The 21,068-nt window shown below is 42.8% G+C and overlaps 1 protein-coding gene across 1 annotated transcript in view; it reads right to left on the bottom strand.

Annotated features, from left to right (window-relative positions):
* Positions 1 to 21,068, bottom strand: part of ECT2L (epithelial cell transforming 2 like) — a 65,025-nt gene that overhangs the window by 41,298 nt on the left and 2,659 nt on the right. Inside the window, 2 exon segments of the mRNA XM_032872998.1 lie at positions 13,513 to 13,625; positions 14,785 to 14,911. Coding sequence (XP_032728889.1) covers positions 13,513 to 13,625; positions 14,785 to 14,886 — 215 coding nt within the window. The 5' untranslated portion in view covers positions 14,887 to 14,911.

The raw sequence follows: 21,068 nt of genomic DNA, 5'->3' as shown, positions 1-21,068 counted from the left end.
TCAGGACGTATCAGCCACCCACAAACTAAAGTTCATTCAACCAAGTAGGTCTGTACTCTTCAAAAGTGTTAAGTAATAAAAGACAAGGAAAAACTGAAGAAATGCTCCACATTGAGGTGGATATAGAGACATGAAAAGTAAATACAATAGATGACCCCGAATTGGATTCTGGACTGAGAAGGGAAAGATGATTATAAAGGACATTGTTGGACCAGTTAAGAATACTCAGAGGAAGTCTGTGGATTGGACCCTAGTATTGTACCAATGCTGATTTATTGATATTGGAGGATATACTTTGATTTTTCAGCAGAATGTCTTTATTTTTCCTGGAAATGCGTAGTGACATGATTAGGGTTAATGGGGCATCATGTTTGCAGCATATTCTCATGTGACTCAGAATAACAAGGCAAAATGGTAAAGTGTGAACAGGTGAGGAATCCAAGTGAAAAGTATAAGGGATTATTTGTACTATTTTTGCAATTTTTCTACAAGTTAAAATTTATTGCAAAATAGATTTTTCTTCTTTTTTGGCTTTGTTTTGTTTTTAAAGAAAAGGCTACCTGCTTCCTTTGCAAGGCTTAATGATTGCCTATTATTTTGTGTTTTTATACTCCCCTGACTTAATTTTAGGTCACTGCTCTTTCTTGATCCCTCTCCATGCACCTTTATCACAACCTGAGATAGAATAGAGTGGTTTAAAATGAACTTGTTGGATCTCACTCACATGTGGAATTAAAGAAAGAAAACAGGGGTACCTGGTGGCACAGTTGTTTAAGTGTCTGACTCTTGGTTTCTGCTTGGGTCGTGGTCTCAGGGTGGTGGGGTCCAGCCCTACATCAGGCTCCACACTCAGCATGGAATTTGCTTGAGTTTCTCTCTCCTCTTCCCTTTTCCTCTATCCTTCCCCCACTTCCCCTCTCTAAAATAAAAAATTTAAAAAAATTTTAAAAAGAAAGAAAGAAAACAGGAAAGGGAGAAGAAAAAAAGAAGAGAGGGAAACAAGCTGTAAGTGACTCTTAAGGATAGGAAGCAAACTGAGGGTTGATGGAGGGAGGTGTGTGGGGAATGGGGTAGATGGGAGATGGGTATTAAAGAGGGCACTTGTGATGAGCACTGGGTGTTGTATATAAGAGATGAATCACTGAATTCTACTCTAGGAACCAATATTGCACTGTATGTTAACAACATTTAAATAAAAATTAAAAAATAAAATGAATCTGTTGGAAAAAAATTAAAAAATGAAATTAACCTGTTGGCATGCAGTCAGGGGAAAGTGTGTGTGTGTGTGTGTGTGTGTGTGTGTGTGTGTGTGTGTGTGTGTTTGTGTGTATATAAGCAGGAGGGCAAAGAATGGAGTTATGGAGTTGGGTTTGTACTGGCAGCATATAGTAGCCACAGACAAAAGTATCACAAGGGGATCCTCTCATTGTTAATAGATTAACAATCAAGCTGAATGAGGCCGTGACAACACCAAGAACAGTTAATCCCAGTGGATCCCTGACCTAACTCCCCAGTGTCCCAGGCAGGCTTCACAATCCTTTCACTGGCCCTTGGAGGACAATATGCTCTCATTTAGAATTATAAAACAGATCCATCAAATAAGGTGCAAAACAAAAATGTTTTCTGCCTCTTTTTCAAAGATGGGTCTCAGTACCTTGATTTTCCATTTCCAGCCCACAGCATCTACTGTTCCCTCCCAGCCAAGCAAAGGAGAAGAACTAAATCTGAGTTACTTTTTATTTATTTAATTTTTAAAAGATTCTGTTTTTAAGCAATCTGTACTCCCGGCATGGGGCTTGAACTCAACAACCCTGAGATCAAGAGAGGCAGACTCTACCAACTGAGCCAGCCAGCCCCTCCAAGAATACTTTTTTTTTTTTTGAGATTTTATTTATTTATTTGACAGAGAGATAACAAGTAGGCAGAGAGGCAGGCAGAGAGAGGGGGTGGAAGCAGGCTCCCTGCTGAGCAGAGAGCCCACCTCGGAGCTCAGTCCCAGGACCCTGAGATCATGACCTGAGCCGGAGGCAGAGGCTTAACCAACTGAGCCACCCGGGTGCCCCGCAAGAATACTTTTTAAAGTGGACTTCAATTATGCATGTTTTATATTTGTTACCAGCCCGCACTGCTGCAAGTACACATGCAAGTATAATGAATCTTAAGCAAGAAAGAAGGAAAATGCTTCAGTCACATTTAAAAAAAAAAAAAAAAATCAGTCCCCAAGCAGCAGAACTAGGCTAGTTTGCAGTAACGACATTGTGGCTCACTGAATTTTAGTTAATGTTACAAAGTAAGAAATCCGTGAAGAGAAATAAAAACATGTAAGGAGACAATGAACAAAATGTGCTTTGCTCCTTTATTGTGACAAGGATAGCTTCATTTAAATAATTCATGACACTGCTTTGCAGTGTGCTACTGAATGTACAATGTGTACTTTGCAAAAATAACAAGGCTAATACAGAACTTGAATCTAATTCTTGGCTCTTAAATTTCTGATAAGAACTAGAGAGACGCTGCCCAAACTGTGAGGGAAATGACCGGGAGCAGAGTTTGCAGAGGTGGCCTGGAGAGGGGTCAGCCGAGTTGGCAGAGGTCCCTGCCTTTTTGTCGCCTGCCCGGCCCTCGTGGTCTTGTCTGGTGGCTTTACGCACACCATCTGGCGTGGCCAGGGCCTGAGTGGGCGGGTTTCCACACGGATGCCAGCGTTGCACAGACTAATGACTAGGTTTGGGGCATAAAGCGAGTGGAGAACCATGTGCTGAAGTCTTCAGTGAAAGAAAGAGCAAAGCTGGGTGTGGGGAAAGCAACAAGGAAGGGCAATTGAAGAGTGTCTTTAAAAAGATTTTAAAATAATGTATATGCTCTGATTCATAGTTACATGGATAAACATAAGCATAAGAAAGCAGAAGGTTCTATCTGGGGGGTGTGATTATGGGTGATTGGTATTTTCCTCTTTTTGCCTATTCACATTTTCCAGTGCCTCCACAAAAGCCTGGTGTTATTACTGAACAGATAGAGAAGGCCCTGGGCTTCCACATGTGTCGTCCCAACCAGGAGGCTCACCCATTCTCCAAGTCTCTGCTTGTCAGACCTCCTTGGCATCCTTCATACTCCAGCCAAAATGTCAGATCCTCAGGGAAGGCGGCAGCCCATCCCCTGGGCTGGGTGAGGTTGCCTTACTTTTTCTCTGTCACTTAGCACAGTCGTAGCTCTTTATCTGACATCTATTGGGCTTGCCAAGCCTACTTGGACTGTGGGAAATAAAGAATAATGCATGTACAAAGACCTGTCATTATTATAGAAGTGCTGTATGACTTCTCAAATATGATCCATACGGTATAACTTATGGCCAGTGAAGCAATATGGTGCCAGGGAAGGAACAAGACATTGTGTGTGGAACCAGCTTGTAGATCTGTTATGTGGCTAGTGGAAAGCTATTTTTGCAACAATATGGGTGACCATATAAGGTAACGATAGTGAAATTTTAGGGGTACTAACAGAATCTCCCCCTCCCCAAGAGGCTGACCATTCCTGCTGCCCAAACACTTGCCTGTAGGAGGAGGCTACCACCACTCCCTCAGCTCTGCCTCCTTGCTGCCTTCTCCTGTCCTTTGCTGGAACCTGTATCCTTTACCCTCCAGGTGCACTGTACTGTAATCTAAGCATGAGTTTTGAATTTCCATTCTTGCTGACCCTCAAACTCAATCCATTTTGGGGCTCACTCACTATTTATAGTCTTTCTCTTCCACTGGGCTACATGCTGCATGAAAGAAGCCATGTGGTTGTTTACTGCTCTGTCACCAGCATCTGGTATGGTGCTTCTAACTTGGCAGGGGTGAAAGAGATATGTGTAAGTTAGAAAGCAGAATGAAAAAAGTAAATAAATAAAAAATAGAATTTCACTGCTTATATGAAATTTCTGTTCATTGTAACCATTACCATCATTGTAGTGGCCCAAAGCAGTACACATTTATTTTTCCAGAGTTCTGGAGATTGTAAGTCTGAAATCAGTTACCATGGGCTAGGGGTAGGCAGGGCTGGCTCCCTCTGGAGGCTGAGAGAGCAGAATCAGCTTCCTCCTCCCCTTCAGGCTCTAGAAGCTGCCTGCCTTCCTTGGCTTATGGCCCCTTCTTCCATCTTCAAAGCCAGCAGCACATTGTCACATGTCCCCTTCTCTCCTACTGCTCCCGACATCACATTGTCTTCTGACTGCCGTACCTCTTACATCCCTTGGAAGGACCATTGTGATTATGCTGAGTCCCAGTGAGGCAGGGTAATGTCCCCATCTCAAAATCCGTGGTCACGTCTGCCAAATGCCTTGTCCCCGTAAGGGAATATGTGCAGTTTCCAGGAATGAAGGCGTGGACATGCGTGGAGGCTAGTATCAGGTCTATCTCACTGCTCTGACTTCTGAGACACAGAAAACACTCCCAGACATTTATGGTGGTGCCACGCTGTGTTGTCAGACAGCCAGTGAGAGGCATGGATTCTCCCTTGTCCTATTTTAGGATAAGATTTGTTCCACTGAAATACAAACGTCAGAGGGCAGGAATCTTCTACACTCAGGTGTTGAATCCCACGCACACTGAATTGGGCTTGGCACATGGTAGGCACTCAGCAAACATTTGCTCAATGCAGGATGAACAGACAGCACTCTTTTGAGCTCACCCATAACTTACTCCCGCTTATTTGGGTAAAATAACCTCACTTCCTACGTGGTGGTCCACGTGGTCCTGTAGAAGCTGACTCTGTCCCGGGCTCCAAAAACAGCATATGATCAAGACTAATTCAATTCATCTGGGTCAGTCTCCTGGCCACGGCAACTGGCAGAAGTGGGCAGGGACGGAGACTAGTCCAACCACAGTGAAGGTCCAACAGAGAAATTATTTTTATTTCTGTACACAACTGAGGAAACATAATGATGAAGCCATGACTGCCAAAGGCAGAGCAGAAGAACAGAAAGAATGAAGTCGCTGGGTTTATTACTGAGCCTCTGAATTGAGTTTCAGCCGTAGCCAAACCTACTCTGGATTTTTCAGTTGTACGAGAGGGAACCTTCCCTTTATTATGTATGTTAAGCTTAGGGTTACTTACAATGATGCATTTGAAGACCACTGTGCATCAGCGCCAGAGAAAGATGGAAAAGGCATCTACAGACACTGAACAGGTAATTCTGTTTCATTGAGAAGAGAAGGGACAGGGCGCTCATGCCGTCTGTGCTCCTGCCTCTGAGACTAGGACTGAGAGGTTGAAGAAGCCTTGGGGCCTTCAGGTCACCCAGACCTTGTGTCTTACACTTGGCTGTGTTCCACATCTCTCTGGGAATGGAGGAAAAACTACTTTTCCAGCTCCTACGTCATGGGCTGAGCCAAAATCTCCATGGGTGGGGCTCAGAGTCCATGGTTTCACAAACTGCAAGAGATCCTAATGGGCCAGCCCTTCTCAACAGCAGTGGATTTGACCTCACAGGGCAGCAGGTCTTGATGCTTAGGCCAGGTCAAGTGCAAAGCACTGAATGTGTGTGTGGTGGTCTTAGGAGTAGGCGTAGCTCCTTCTTGAGGCCCTGAGCTAATTGAATACTGAGCCACTGGATGACAGTCTGATGGGCTCTCTCCTGCGCGTGAAGAACATCGGTTGACTGCTAAATGCATTTTGTTTTTCTAAATGTAGCTGATTCACAGCTAAATTCTGGAGAGTTGATGTGATCAGAGAAGGTATCACTAGACCCATTTTAAACCTATTTATCTTCCTTTCAAATAAGCAATAGGGAAAAATCAGGGCAGCTTCAGAGTTAGTGAATTCAATCCCTCAGGGAGGTAATCAGGGGCCAAGGATCTTCCGTATTTTCACTTTGCCTCCTTAGTAGTTGGCTCTTGTCCTTAGCTTTGTCCCCTGAGGTAATTTCCAAATGACCACTGTGAGGAATGAACCTCACAGAACAGAAATCATTGGATGAGAAGGGCACGTCCCTTCCTTGAGCCCCGACTTAAGTCCCTCTGAGTGTGAAGAAGACTCTCCCAGAAGCTCTCTAGTAGCCACTCTCTATGTCTCCTTGGGCAGACTTAGTATCTACACACCCTTTCGTAATCCAGACTCCACCAAGGGGGTGGAATCCTCGTGATTCTGTCCAAGCCTGGTCACTTTTGGTGGGGCAGTGACAAGCCACCTCTGAGATGCATACAGCCTTGGGGGGAAACACTCCCGTCAGGACTATGGGGAAGAAGCAGGGAAGGGTGTGGGCAGGCGGGTGATCAACAGTGCGCCCACTAAGCAGACACTGAGGAGAAAAGGAGAGATCTTTGCAACTGCCGGAGTGTCAGATCTACCCAGCCTTCACCGATGCCTGTCCCTTACTGCAGAGCTCACGTTTAGCTCCATCATTGCTCCCCTTTAACCTTGATGTATGACTTGCTTGGATTTCTTTCTTTTTTCTTTTTTTTTTTTTTTTACGATTTTATTTATTTGACAGAGAGAGAGATCACAGGTAAGCAGAGAAGAAGGCAGAGAGGGAGGAGGAAGCAGGCTCCCTGCAGAGCATCGAGCCCAGTGCGGGGCTTGATCCCAGCACCCTGAGATCACGACCTGAGCTGAAGGCAGAGGCTTAACCCACTGAGCCACCCAGGCACCCCTTGCACGGATTTTTTTAAACGGGTCAATGTGCTTCTACTGTCTGGTACCGTCACTCTTTCTCTTATTTTCTTTATATGTGTGCTTTCCTTAGGGGCTGCGATCCATTCTCTTTCCTGGATTAGCTTTAGAATTGGTCTCCCAAGGTCCATAAAAAATATCCCATTTGGGGATTTGTACTAGGATTGAATTGAACTTGGAGGTTAATTTAGACGGAATTGGCATCTTCAAACATGGCACATCTATCAATTCAGGGTTGTTGTTGTTGTTGTTTAAAGATTTTATTTATTTATTTGACAGACGGAGATCACAAGTAGGCAGAGAAGCAGGCAGAGAGAGAGGAAGGGAAGCATGCTCCCCGCTGAGCAGAGAGCCTGATGTGGGGCTCGATCCCAGGACTCTGGGATCACGACCTGAGCAGAAGGCAGAGGCTTTAACTCACTGAGCCACCCAGGCACCCTTGTTGTTGTTTTTAACTATCCTTTAACACAGACTTATAATTTCCTCTGTAAAGGTCCTGCATTTCTCTTTTTAGTTTTATGCAATAGACATGGGGAAGCAAAGCTGAGAGAAGGCAGGGTGCAGAGGGGGGAGCACAGGCAAGCCCGCCAGCCCGGGGAACATTGTTTGAATCCAAGGATCTAGCCTGGCCTGAAGCTAGACAAATCTTAAGTCAATACATTTCCATTTCTTCTTAAGCTGGTTTGAATTTCATTTCTGTTATTTGCACTTGAAAACATTCTGACCATGACACCAAAAGTAATACCCAGAGAGAGGAGGAGGAAAGATGACCAACACCCACTCGGGGTACACTCAGGGCATTCTACTTCTGCTTCTGCCTGCCACACTCCTGGACATATCCTGAAGAGATTCTTAAATACAGAACAGAGACAAATGTTTTCTTAAAACCTCTCTCGATTTTCCTATGACGTGTCTGTGAATTTGACTCCTCCTATGCAGAGAAGTCTCAGTAACCAAAAGGATTCTTCATAGCTGTGGAAGCTAATCTCATGTACTTTATAAATGGCTGGTGGTATTAATTCTCAGGGCTGCTGCATTTGGGAAGTTGTGCAGTGAGCAACTTCAAGAGGGGCCATTAGCACAGACGCCAGAGTGACACGCCATCCTTGGGTATTGTAACTGTGAATAATTCCTTTCGGAATTGTCTTACAGAAGTCTCAAGTCAATTAATTAACAAAAAGTCTTGAATGAAACAAAATATTAGTGATCTCCCATATTTAGGAACTTGTAATATCTTGAAAAGTTTCTTCCAGAGAGCTACATATGAAAATTTTTTTCTGATGATTTTTTTGTTATTCTTGTTATCAGGAGTATTTTAGATATCATCCATCCAATATGCATTTACTGAGTGGCTACTTCGTACTGGCTATGGCTTTAAGAGTTAGGGACACAAAGAATCACCAGAAAAAGTTCTTGCCCTCACAGAGAAGGGGTCTAGTGTAGCAGGCAGACAGTAAATCAACAAGTACTGAACATAACATAATGTGGGGCAGTGTGAAGTGTTGTAAAGACAAGTCAGACATAAGTGTGGCTCCACCCCTGTGGAGAATGGTACCGCTTACAAAATGGGAAGTGAGAATCACAAGGGCACAGGCTTCACCTAGCATAAGACAGTGACCTTCCCACCGTCCTCTCGCCCTCTGTCCCCATCCCCCCCTAGTGAAACAGCTCAGGGCTTTTGGGTTTCTCCTTTTTCCTTCAGACTCAAGAATTTTCCTTCTTTGCTTCAACCACCTCTCAATAAACCGTCCCAATGACAAATTATGGTTGTCCGTGAGCATCTGATCTGTGTGGAAGGATGGGAGCATGTCCAAAATACAGGGCTGAGGAGAGGGAAGAGCCAGGATGACCCAGATTTCCAGACTCGTCTTGGATGTTTAGGAACCTGGTGTACGTTTGATACGCCTCTGTGCCGGCCGCTGCCTCCACCCAGAAATATTCCCCCTTACAAATGGGTGCTCAGGAACTCAGTGACATGAAGCTGCTCCATATTCAAAATTAACCCCAATGCACATTGTCTCTGAGACATTTATACACCAGATTTCCTCACTGTTCACAGATGAGATAGACCTCGTCCCCTGAGCTTTCCCTGGGGCTGCTTGGAAAGAGTGGCCGGGAGCAGTGAATTGGAACTGGGGGGGATTCTCTCTTAGCTGGACGATTTTTCTGCCCCACCCCTTTTCCAGTGGGCGCTGATGGAGACAAATGACCAGAGCTAATCCTTCACTGTTCCTAATCTCCCTCTTCCCCCACCCCCACCCCCCACATGAGCAGACAATCCATCTGTGTCTTGGGACTGCAGTTGCATGAATGTTGCCCCAGGGACCCACCAGGGAAAGCTACAGGTTTGAACAGCTCCAGCCCCGGAATGAAAGGCCTTTGTATGGGGCGTTGCCTGCCAAGGAGCCCTGGCAATTTGAAACCGGTCCCACCAGTGTGGCCAGGAGATGCAAACTTCCCATGGGTTTCTCGGAGTGACACACAAACAGCCCAGTTTCCTTTAAGGAGTCAGGAAAATTCAGCCTGGCCAAGTGGCAGGGGGATGACACCAGTGGAATCATTTAGACAGGTGGCCATATAAGCATAATGTGCTGGGGGAGAAGCCATGATAGACGTTTGTAAAAATTGCTGGGAGTGAAAGACGTGCAGGGAAGGCTTCCCAGGAAAGGGGCCATCAAAGTCAAGGTGAGGAAGAGCTTGCCCGAGCTACGATATAAGAAGATGAACCCTTGAAAAATGTCTTAAATATCATAAAACTTCATTTAAGAAATCTTAAAGCTTTGTACTCATTTTTATCATTCAATAAACTTTACTAGTGTTCAATAAACCTCACTTTGCTGCCCACCAAAATAATAATAATAATAAATTGAAAAAATAAATCTTAACAATATGGAATATAAGGACAGAAAAGAAAAATCTTAGATATTGGAATACATCTCATGGAGATTAAGAAGAAACTTTCAAAGAAAACTGTGACAACACAGTCCCAACAAATACCACAATATTCTAGTTAAGCTTTGTAGCTGTAAGTGCCTGGTTTAAAAAAAAAAAAAATTATTCAGAAATTGCACAAATCCAGCCTAGCTTTCACAGAAAGATTTCAGACATTCAAGTAATGCTGAATTCTCTCATGTATTCGCGCTTGCTTTTTAAGTGGTGGGGGAGCAGGGACTATAGGAATGAATAAGGTTCAAAAGAAATGCTTGTTAATTAAAAGTTGATTGCACGGTCACTATTTGACCCAGCAACAGATCGAAAAGAAATAAAGACATCCATATAGAAAAACCAACACACGAATGTTCAGAGCAGCATTATTCACAGTAGCCAAGATGCGGAAACAACCCAAATGTCCTTAGGAATGGATTGATAAAATATGGTATAGCCGTACCATGGCAGATCATTTAACAATAAAAAGGAAAGGAATATTAATATGTGCTGCAAAATGGATGAACCTTGAGAACATTGTTTTAAAAAAAAAAAAAAAAAAAAAAAGGAAACCACAGTCCCCAAATGGTGTCACGTTAGACCAAGTTGCCAAATTGGGCTTAATACCAGATCTAATTGCAGTTTCAGCCTCCCCCAGAAATGGGGCCTTAACCGGTCAGTCAGGAACATGTTTCTTTCCATATCACCCAGGTCCTCTCCATCCCCCAAGGAAAGATGAGGTAATCTGCATGATAAGACATGCTGCTTCTCCCCTAGCAAACACCCTTGTTTGGAACAATCCTTTTCTTTTGCATGTCTTGCCCCCCATCCTCCATCCATAAAAAACCTTCCTAACATTTTGTTTTGTATGACCTCTCAGAGTGCTGCTCTACTTGCTAGAGGGGGTGTTGCTGGATTTGTGAACCATTCATTTGCTTACTTAATAACATGTTTATTTCATATTCTTGATGAAGCCTTTATATACTTGAGAACATTTTTTTAAAAGATTTTATTTATTTATTTGACAGAGATCACAAGTAAGCAGAGAGACAGGCAGAGGGAGAGGGGGAAGCAGGCTCCCGGCTGAGCAGAGAGCCCAATGCAGAGCTTGATCCCAGGACCCTGGGATCATGACCTGAGCTGAAGGCAGAGGCTTTAACACACTGAGCCATTCAGGTGCCCCTTTGAGAACATTTTTAAAAGGTTTTATTTATTTATTTTTGAGAGAGGGAGAGAGAGCACGAGCCAGGGGAGGGGCATAGGAAGAGAGAGAAGCAGACTCCTTGTTGAGCAGGGAGCCCAATGTAGGACTTGATCCCAGGACCCTGGAATCATGACCTGAGCCCAAAGCAGATGCTTAACTGACTGAGCCACCCAGGAGCCCTCATGAACCATTTAATAAAGCCAATTTGATCTTCCCATGTACTTGGTTGCTTTTTGTTATTTAATAAGATTATAATACATGAAAGTAGCCAGTCACAAAAGACCACATGCTTTAAGACTGCATTTATTTGAAAAGTCCAGAAAAGGCAAATTTATAGAAACAGAAAGTAGGTTAGTGGTTGCCCAGCGCTGGGGATGGAGATGCGGAGTTAACGTCTAATGGGTAGCAGGTTTCTTTTTGGGGTGATGAAAATGTTCTAAACTTAGAGTTTGGTCATAGTTGCACAGTTCTGTGAATACACTAAAACCACTAACTCTGTGGTTTTAAATGACGAGTTTTACTCTATGTGAATTATATCTCAATAAAGATGTTTAAAAGGAATTTGATTGCACTAACTTTAAAAAATAAAATGAATTGGGCTTTTAGATTTAATAAAAATCAAGCACAACTCAAACTGGGTTAGACTATCGGTAAATGGTTTCTGTAAATGTTGGCAGGAGAGAAGACATGGCTGACCCAGAGAGATGGGGAGGAAGTAGGAGAAGAAAGACCTAATCCGGACTTGGGGGAATAAACTAATTGATGTTCAACAACAAAATCTACCACTACAAGTCAGAGCTGGCTTCAGGATGCCAGCTCTAGAGACCAGAAATTGACACAACTTCTAAAAAAAAAAAAAAAATATGGAATTATAGCTTCGTGCAACTATGGTAGACAGCTCTCTGCAGAAAACCAGCTGCTACAGAACAGAGCGAAGTAATTCCACTGAACAGATTAGTTCCATATCCTTGTGCCATAGAAAGAATGCAGGTACCAGACAAAGGATACAGTTTCCAGTGACAAAATGTCAGGCCTGATGTTAATGAGCCTCAAAATACACCACACGATCTCTAATGACCTCCAGTGGTTACAGCTAAAATTGCGTGGTTTATGATACATGAGACTAGGACATGATGTACCGCAAGCAATTACAGATTTGGGTTTCGGTCTGTTATTTTATCTTGAAAGCTGTAAAGTTGGAGTAAAAGGAAACCTAGCCAATGACTGCTATGAAAAGTTCCCTTCCCTGATTTTTAAGCATTGACGAAAGAGCCTATTTTTTTCTGTGGCCTGTCGTTGCAGCCTCTCTCAACTCAGCCAGGAAGGTGTCTGTTTGCTTCCAGTAACCTGGTGACTCCATCAGGGTCAGTCTCTTAGTGACCCACCACACACTCCCGGATGCAGGAGAAAGCAGACGAGGGAGAAGACGAGCAAACAGGTAGGAGAGATGAAATGGTTGATTGAAAGAGCAAGATAAAGGAAGTGTGAGAAAGAGTGCAAGGCAGGTATTGCAAACTAAAATAAGCCAATTTGGTTTTGCATAACTCTGATACTTTCTGGAAGCTACCTAAGAAGTTCAATGGTTATAACCTTACCACCAGGTTGTACTAAAAACAGCTAACCCCAAATGATGCCATACCCAGAATTTCCCTAAACAAACCTAGCAAACAAGCCCCAACCACTCCATACAGTCTCCTCCATGGGCTCGATGAAGTCCCGGCTCTCTGTCCTTTGGGCAAAGGTTTACTCAACTGAGAAAGTACAGTGTTCTAGAAATGGGATTCCATTATTACCCTCCTTGAGAGCCTCAGGCTACCAGAAATCCCTAGACTGACAAGGCCATTTACCTGGGGATAAAGCCCTATAAGCACCTGCTACCAGGCTGGCTGGATTCCTCAACCAGGCCCAGGCATGTTGGAGGGCTCTCCCGAACATTTTCCATCCCACACCTGAATACCTTTAATTTCTCCATTTCTAACATTCCTCTGACAAATGAACAAGCCGCTGGCTGTTCTGATGATAACTGATGTCTGATATTGGCTCTGCTCATTAGCAAAGTATCTTGTAATAACTGAGACATTGTGACCTTTCCAATACAATACTAGCTAACCACCCTGAGAGTATTAATTCCTGATCAAAATGGTAGCTGCTCTTGCATGTAATTTCAACCAATGCTTTCAAATAGCACACCACCTCTGCTGGAGTATCTGAAAGCAAATGGCAGACACTACGGGAGGCCAGGGCAGGAATAAGAACGAGGACCCACTGGCAATCACGGCCACTGCAATACGAGTCTTGTGCATATTCCTAAATGTTGCTACCATGGTCACTCCTTGGGTATTTTTCAGATCCATCTTTTCGTGTTACAATTATTTTTGGACTGCCTATGTGCCAGATATCTACTTGAAATATATTGTTTGTCCGTCTGATGGTTCTGAGGAGAATCCAATATAGTAAGGGAATGTTAAAAATTCACTGGCTGAAGCTTCTGATGTTTACAAAAACCAAATATCCCACTGCGGTAGGAAGGTGTGAAAGCCCCCAAGTTTCCATTTCATCCTCAAGGAGGAAGCAGCACTAGAAGATTCTGTCTGTAAACTTTAAAATGCCAATTGCTTTATTTGTTATTTTGGGGAAGGGGAGAGGGGAGAAACCCTAGAAGGTTAGATAAACATTTTACCAGATTTTATTTCCTTTCAGAACCCATGCTAATTGCATCCTTAGGCTACATTTACCTTAACTGTGATTTGGTGCATCGTAAAAAAATCGTGAACAAGAATTCTTGACGTTGCTTGTGAGTCCAGAGGTCAAACCAATGACTTATAAGAGCAACTCTTTCCTGAAAGAGCTGTAAGGGGGAGAAAATATCACTTTCCTGTAAAGTTCAATCTATTCTTAGTTGCTAAACAGTCCTTAGGCCATCTCGCAACATCACAGCTAATAACTGCACAGCACATTACAGTTCACAAAGCCCTTTTCACTACGTAGTAGGGGTCTGTCCCTTCAGCTTAAACTGCTTTTATCTGGGGATGGAGACAAGCCCAGGCTTGTTGGGTGGGCTGGTGGGAAAGGCTGGTCAGGGGATGTAATTACAGTGGGTCCTTAGGAGGGCCCCTTTGGAAAACAAAGCGGTAATGAATCCTGGCTCTTGTTTCTACCTAAACGAATGTGGCCTGGGGTAACAGATTCCAAACATTTCATCATGAAAACACATACAGGCTACACTTAAATTGTGAAAATGGGACCATTTGAAGAAGGTATGATTTTACTAACCCACAGTCCTACATCCTCACAGTTCCTACCAAAACAAAGTTAATAAATATTGCTAAGCAGCCATTGTTAGACATGTCTCTAAGGAAGAGATACACCAAGGACAGCACCCCACCCCCTCAAATCTAGGTTTCAGTCCAGCTTTGCTCAGATGATATACACAAACCTACTGGCTTTCTTCCTGAGTCAGGCTTGGGCCCTAGCCCGGCTAGTCTCCTTCCCTTGGGAACAGGACTGAACCCACATCTGCTGTCAGCCTTCTCCATTAAGGGCTGCCTAAGCCATCTGGTGACCTACTAACTACCTTTCATAGGAGTGGGCATCCCCAGGCCATCAAACTGACTGTTGGCACGGGAAAGAAGAGAGGATTAAAGAAATATGCAGAGAATTAATTACACATTAATACTCTCCACACCAAATACCACCAAAAGCAGCTCCTCTTGTCTCTCCCCCAACATACTGTGTGTTCTGGAGGCTTCTATTTTGTCCCTGGAGGTACAGAGGAAAAGGGAGGCAGACCTTGAGCTTCCCCATAAAGTAGGAGTTGGGGACTGAGGTGAGAAGAGACTGTCTTTGGTGCAGACAAATGCAGGTTTACTTTCGTTTGAAGTGACCCCAACACTAAATTCTTTAGAGGTTTTGTTGTTGTTGTTTCATATGGCAACATGAGACCCAATTTATCACAGTAAAATTGCCTTACAAATTAACCTTGTTTTGTTCTAGAGTATGTAACTTACCTGTCTGTTCAATAACTTGTTGCCAAAAGGTGTCCAGGCACTGAATCTTGTATGGAAGCACTCCATTTCCAAGGTTTTTCTAGAAGAATCCCCTGCTGACATCTCAGCAAATTATTTTCTTCCAGCCCTAAGAAATATAGGTTCATTTCAATAGATGCTTAATGATGATCACCTAGAAATATTCAGTATATTAATGTCCTTGTAGGAATCACATAATTGTAGCCATTCATTCACATCTCTATATTTACAGAGAAAAAATTATAGCAAATGATGTATATGTACATCCGTGGAGGAAAAATCCATACAAATATGCAAAGGGAGTTCATGAACTCCAAGTCATTGCAATTTACTCTGTCCTCATGCATTCACACCCAAATGTGGATCTAAACCACGGTTGTTTTTCACTTTGCTGGGAAAATGACTCAGAAATGGGAACAATTCTGTGCCAGCCAGGAATACTTTTTCTTCCCTGGAAAACAATAATTTGAAGGGCTTAAAAAGGGCATTCCAGCTGTCTGTCTTTTTAGGAAACAAAGAGTATAGAGAGAACAAACTTAGGCTAATGTGATAGTTGTCCATTGCTGCATAACAAGTGACCCCAAAATTTAATAGCACAAAACAACAAATCCTTATTATCTCGGAGTTTCTGTGGGTCAGGAATCTACACAGAGCATAGCAGAGTACATAATTCGTCTGCTAGGGCTGCCGTAACAGAATATTACAAACTAAATGCCTTGAACAACAGAATTTTGTTTTCTCATGGTTCTGGAAGCTAGAAGGCCAAGATCAAGGTGCTGTCAGGGCCGATGTCAAATGAGACTGCTCTGTCTGGTTTGTACACAGCACCTTCTCTCTGTGTTCTTACAAGGCCTTTCTTCTGTGCACACCGGGTGGGATGGGTGGGGAGTAGAGAGAGAGAGAGAGAGAGAGATCTTTGGTGTCTCTTCCTCTCCTAATGAAAATATCAGTCCTATTGGATTAAGGTTCCACCCTTATAACCTCATTTAAATTTCATGACTTCTTTATACACTCTGTCTCCAAATAGAGTTAGAGCGGAGGTTAGGCCTTCAACATGAAATTGGGGGGAGGGGCACGATTAAGGCCATAACAGGTACTTCTGCTTCAGAGTTTCTCCCAAGGCTGCACTCAAGGCATTGGCTAGGTCTCCAGGCTCATTTGAAGGGTTTGAAGCTCCTTCACATGGTTGTTAACAAGATTCAGTTGTTCATTGTTTTGACCAAAGGATGTTGATAAAGTGAAGATGTGTTACTTCTGGGTCTAGGCCTTAAGAAGATTTGCAGTTTGTCTTTTTGTATGCTTAGGATCTAGCAGCCGTGTAAATAAGCATGGGCTAGATTACAGAATAATGAGAGACCCTATGGAGAAACAGAGGTCGAGGCAGCCCAAAGCTGTTTCAGCCACCTCAGCCCAAGCACCAGATGTGTGAATGAAGCCATCTTGGGGTCTTCTCTTTCAACCGCGCTTCCAAGTGAATACAACCATATGAATGACCCCAGGCCATAATAGGCAGCAGAAACAATGCCCAGGTGAGGCCAGCAAACCCACAGAATCATGAAAAATAATGATTTCTGCTTCAAGCTACCTGGTATCTTTTAGTCAGCACAGACTGACAGAGCCATGTGCTGGTGGACATCCAGAAGAGTCTCATACAGCTGGTGAGTGTACACACTGGTGTAAGTCCTTTGAAAAATGGTTTGGCATTATTGCCTAAAGTTGAACATGTGCATACAATTGACTCAACAGAAAAACATGAACTTGTGGACCAAATATATCCACAAGCATATTCACAGCCCCATTGGATAGCTGTAAACTGGAAACAGTGGAATCATTCACCAGCAGTCAGATGGATAAATATATTGTCATATATCCATGTGCTGGAATGCTGGATATCAAGGAACAATCTGCCATGACACACAACAATGTGTGTGAATCACACACAGAAGACATTAAACAAAGAAGCTGGAAGTAACAGGCTACATTATGTATAGTTTAGTTTATACAAAGTTCTACACTACAGTGTGAGAAGTCAAGATGGTGGTTCCCTTTGGGGGTGCCTGGGTGGCTCAGCTGGCTAAGCACAACTCTGATCTCAGCTCAGTCAAATATATTAGTCATCTCAGGGTCGTGAATTCAAGAACCAAACCCTATTAAAAAAAAAAGTTAAAAAAGAAAATTATAAAATTTTATTGAAGAACATTTCCAAAGAACCTAAATAAATGGCGCTATATGCTTTTTTCATGAATTAGAGAATTCAGAAGAATGAAGAGATTAATTTCCTCAAACAGATTCACTAACTCGTGCAATCTCAATTCAAAAAATCCTCAGAGATATTGTGGTATGTGTGTGTAACTTGAAAAGCTGATTCTAAGATATTTATGGAAGTTTAAAGGGCCAAAAATAGTCAAGTCAACCCAGAAAATCCAGAGAAGGAGATGCATTTCTAGATATAAAAACTCACTATAAAGCCAGAGCAATAACATGATGTGACATTGGTATGGAGACAAATATCTAAGGCAGGGGGGACAGAAGAGAAAGTCCAAAAGAGAATCCTGTATACATGGTACTTGTTAGAGGATAAGTCAAAGAAGAGATGGATTTTTCCATTTATAGAAAAAAGAGCATCTGTTTAACAAAAGAAGAAACTTGGACCCCTTCCCCACACTGTACACCCACACACACCCACACACACACATCAACTATCTGAAGGCTTTTTTTAATGTATAAAATAAATTACACATGGTTTGTGAATCCCTAGAAGACAAAATTAACAACAATGTATGATATCAGAGAGATAGATTTTGGATCAACCTAAGTGGGAAAACAATCACTTCAGCAGCATTAGCTGTCTCGGGAGGTTATGTCAATTTACTGGAGATACTAAAACACAAACCGGATGACCACTTGTCTAGTGAGGGTTCCAGCATCAGAAAGGTCTAAGTTCCTGGGAGTTCCGTGGTGTAATGGTGAGCACTCTGGGCTCTGAATCCAGAAAGGTCTAAGTTTCTAAGCAACCCTGTGTTACTATATATTTCAAGAAGAGAGGGAACAATGGGGCCCAGAGTAGCTGAAGAAACTTTATGGGAGAGCCAGAAGATTTTGAGAACATGACAAACATTTGCAGGTCCTCTGTTCTTACCACACTGGAGAGAGATGGAAGAGTGTTTTAAAAACAAATATCTTGGAAAGGCATGTACCAGATTGGGACGTATTTTATTTTTAAGATTTTATTTATTTGAGAGAGAGAGAGAGAGCAGGGTGAGGGGCAGACAGAGGGGGAGAGAAAGAATCTCAAGGGGACTCCCCGCTGAGGGCAGAGCCTGACTTGGGGCTTGATCCCACAACCCTGAGATCATGACCTGAGCCGAAATCCAGAGTCGGATGCTTAACCGACCCAGGCACCCAGGCGCCCTGGAATAATTGTGGAAATACTATAATGACAACACTGAATTTGGATCCCTGTTCTGACTCTCCTTTCCCCCAAGTGAAGCTTTACAAGTAATTTAGCATCTGAGCCTCAGTTTCCTCATGTGGAAAGCAAAGCAATGCAATGTTGTGCCTTGGCAAACTACAGTGTAATAATGTGTTGTTCAGAGGAAAACCTCATGGCAATGTGGGAAATTAAATACCTCCTTCTGAATCAACATGAAATCAAAACAAATCCTTAGTTTCCTAAGATGCCCAGCTGTTGTTATGTGAAATCCCTCCAAGAGCCAACATAAGGAGTTTTGATTTAGCAAGTTCTTGAGATTGTTATTATCCTCTGTGTTAAGGGATCATTGAGTTACGTAACAAGCAGAACATTGCAGAAAGAATAGTCACCATCTCTGTTAGTGGATGTAAATATCTGAGTATGGTACATCATATATAGATAGAGATACAAATATAAAGATAGAGATACAAATACAGAGATGGGGATTGGGATATAAATTTCCATGGGATTATTTATATTCTTCTAAGATGTCAGTTTTGTGGATTAGTTATCCAACCCAGGGAGAAATGGCATGTTGGCAATCATTACTTCTTTATTTTTTTTTAAGATCTTTTTTTTTTTTAGATTTTATTTATTTATTTGACAGAGAGAGATCCCAGGCAGGCAGAGAGTCAGGCAGAGAGAGAGAGAGAGAGAGAGAGAGAAATAAGCAGGCTCCCCACTGAGCAGAGAGCCCGATGTGGGGCTCGATCCCAGGACCCTGAGATCATGACCTGAGCCGAAGGCAGAGGCTTTAACCCACTGAACCACCCAGGCTCCTCTCATTACTTCTTTAAATTGGATGATTTCTTTTCATATTCCAGCATTTTGTATTTCTCCAAATAGTAGCTCCGTAAGATATTAATAGGCGCTTCCCAGAAAAACAGAATCTGTGGTTAAATATGCTTGGGAAATGGATGATTGAACAAAATTAAACAAGTTTCTTTTTTATAAGATGTTTTGGACACCTTAATATGTTGATACTCATGAATCTCCAAGAGGAGGAAACGATATGCTGCATTTCCCTTTTTCATTCTTTTTTTAAAAATTTTTTTTTTATTTCTAAAGCGTTTCTTTATTATACGACAGAGAGAGACACGAGAGAGGGGAACACAAGCAGGAGGACTGGGAGAGGGAGAAGCAGGTTTCCTGCCGAGCAGTGAGCACGATGTGGGGCTCGATCCCAGGACCCTGGGATCATGACCTGAGCCAGAAGCAGACCCTTAACGACTGAGCCACCCAGGCGTGCCTCTCTTGTTCATTCTTATAGGAGCCTATCATGATGTGTATCGGCATTGTGATATGATGATCATGGTGGTTATCTCATGCTGTGTAACAGAGAAGCCCAAAACTTAGGGGCTTAAAATAATGAACATTTATTATTTCACAGTTTCTGTGTGAGGAGTCAAGGCATGGTTTTACGGAGTCCTTTGGGTCACAGTCTGACAACCAAGTTTCAGATGGGGCTATAGTCATCCAAAAGCTGGACAGGGGAATGATCCACTTCAAGGCTCATATCAGTGGTCGTTGGCAGGATTCAGTTCCCACAGACTACAGGAACAGGGTCTCAGTTCCTTGCAGGCTGTTAGCCGGAGGATTCCCCTCCATGTGAGCTTCATTTGCTTATTAGCTTACAAAATGGCAGCTGGTTTCCACTCAGGTGAACAAGTGAAAGGGCAAGACAGCAGGCAAGATGGAAGTTGGAGTCTTTGTGTAACATAAGCGCAGAAGCATCACATTTTGATTAGTCAGAACATAGGTGAGCAAATGTGGTTAGCAGCCCACATTCAGCCTGTCAACCACATTTGTAAATAGTTTTATTGGAATACAGCTAGTCAAAATTATTTACATATTGTCTATGGTTACTTTTATACTGTAGCAGGAAGAACTGAGTAATTAGGGAGAGACTGTAGAGGTCACAAGCCAAAAATACTTACTACCTGACCCTTTACGGAAAAAGTTGGAAAACCCCTGCATTAGAAACAAGTCTAGCCCACACCCGAGGGGAGGGATTCATGAGGGCATGGATATCAGGAAGCTGGGGTCATTGGGAGCCATTTTAGAACATGCCTACCACAAAATGCCTGCACTGATTTGGCATTTGGCAAGTATTTGTTGAATGAGTAAGTGAATAATTGTTTATATCCCCTAATTTTCAAATTCAAGGGCTGAAAAGGAAGTTACAAGCTAAAACAAAAAGCCAAATTCCTTCACAAATTATTAGGACTTGACACCTGTGTCACAACTGTGACAATTATCAACTTGTGTAGATCTTATTAGTAATCTTCATCAAGATGTTAAATGAGGTACATGGTAAAATAACCTTAGGACTGAATTAATATGTACATCTGTCAGATTATTCTTTCACAACATCAGCAAATTGGAAGAAAGGGAAGGTTTTAGGATGCTCATTTGGAATGTGAATTCTGGGGCAAGAATACTTCTTGTGAATTATGTTTACAGTATGGCAGTCCCTGATATCTTCTATCACCAAGAGCGCCTCAAAACCTCAGTGTACAAAACCAAATTCTCATCCATTCTTCATCTTTTCTCTGTGCCCTTTCTCCAAGAGCCAAAATACTGTACCATGAAGTTCTTCCCTGATCGTTTAGGATTTCTCTTGTTCTTATACAAAGTAGCGAGTCACGCCTAGAAAAGTAAAGGTCCAGCCACTCCCATGCTTATGGCCCAGGTGTCCACTGAATTGAGGCCCTAGCATGAGTGACACCAACTTGATACCCTTTCTTACCTGACCATGGAAAACAAGGGCTCTAAATGTTTCTGAAGTGTGTCG

Source organism: Lontra canadensis, unplaced genomic scaffold (assembly GCF_010015895.1).
Source record: "Lontra canadensis isolate GAN:19392208 unplaced genomic scaffold, GSC_riverotter_1.0 scaffold47, whole genome shotgun sequence".
NCBI lineage: Eukaryota > Metazoa > Chordata > Mammalia > Carnivora > Mustelidae > Lontra > Lontra canadensis.
The sequence above is the reverse complement of the archived record's forward strand: the minus strand, read 5'-3'. Positions and strand labels throughout refer to the sequence as shown.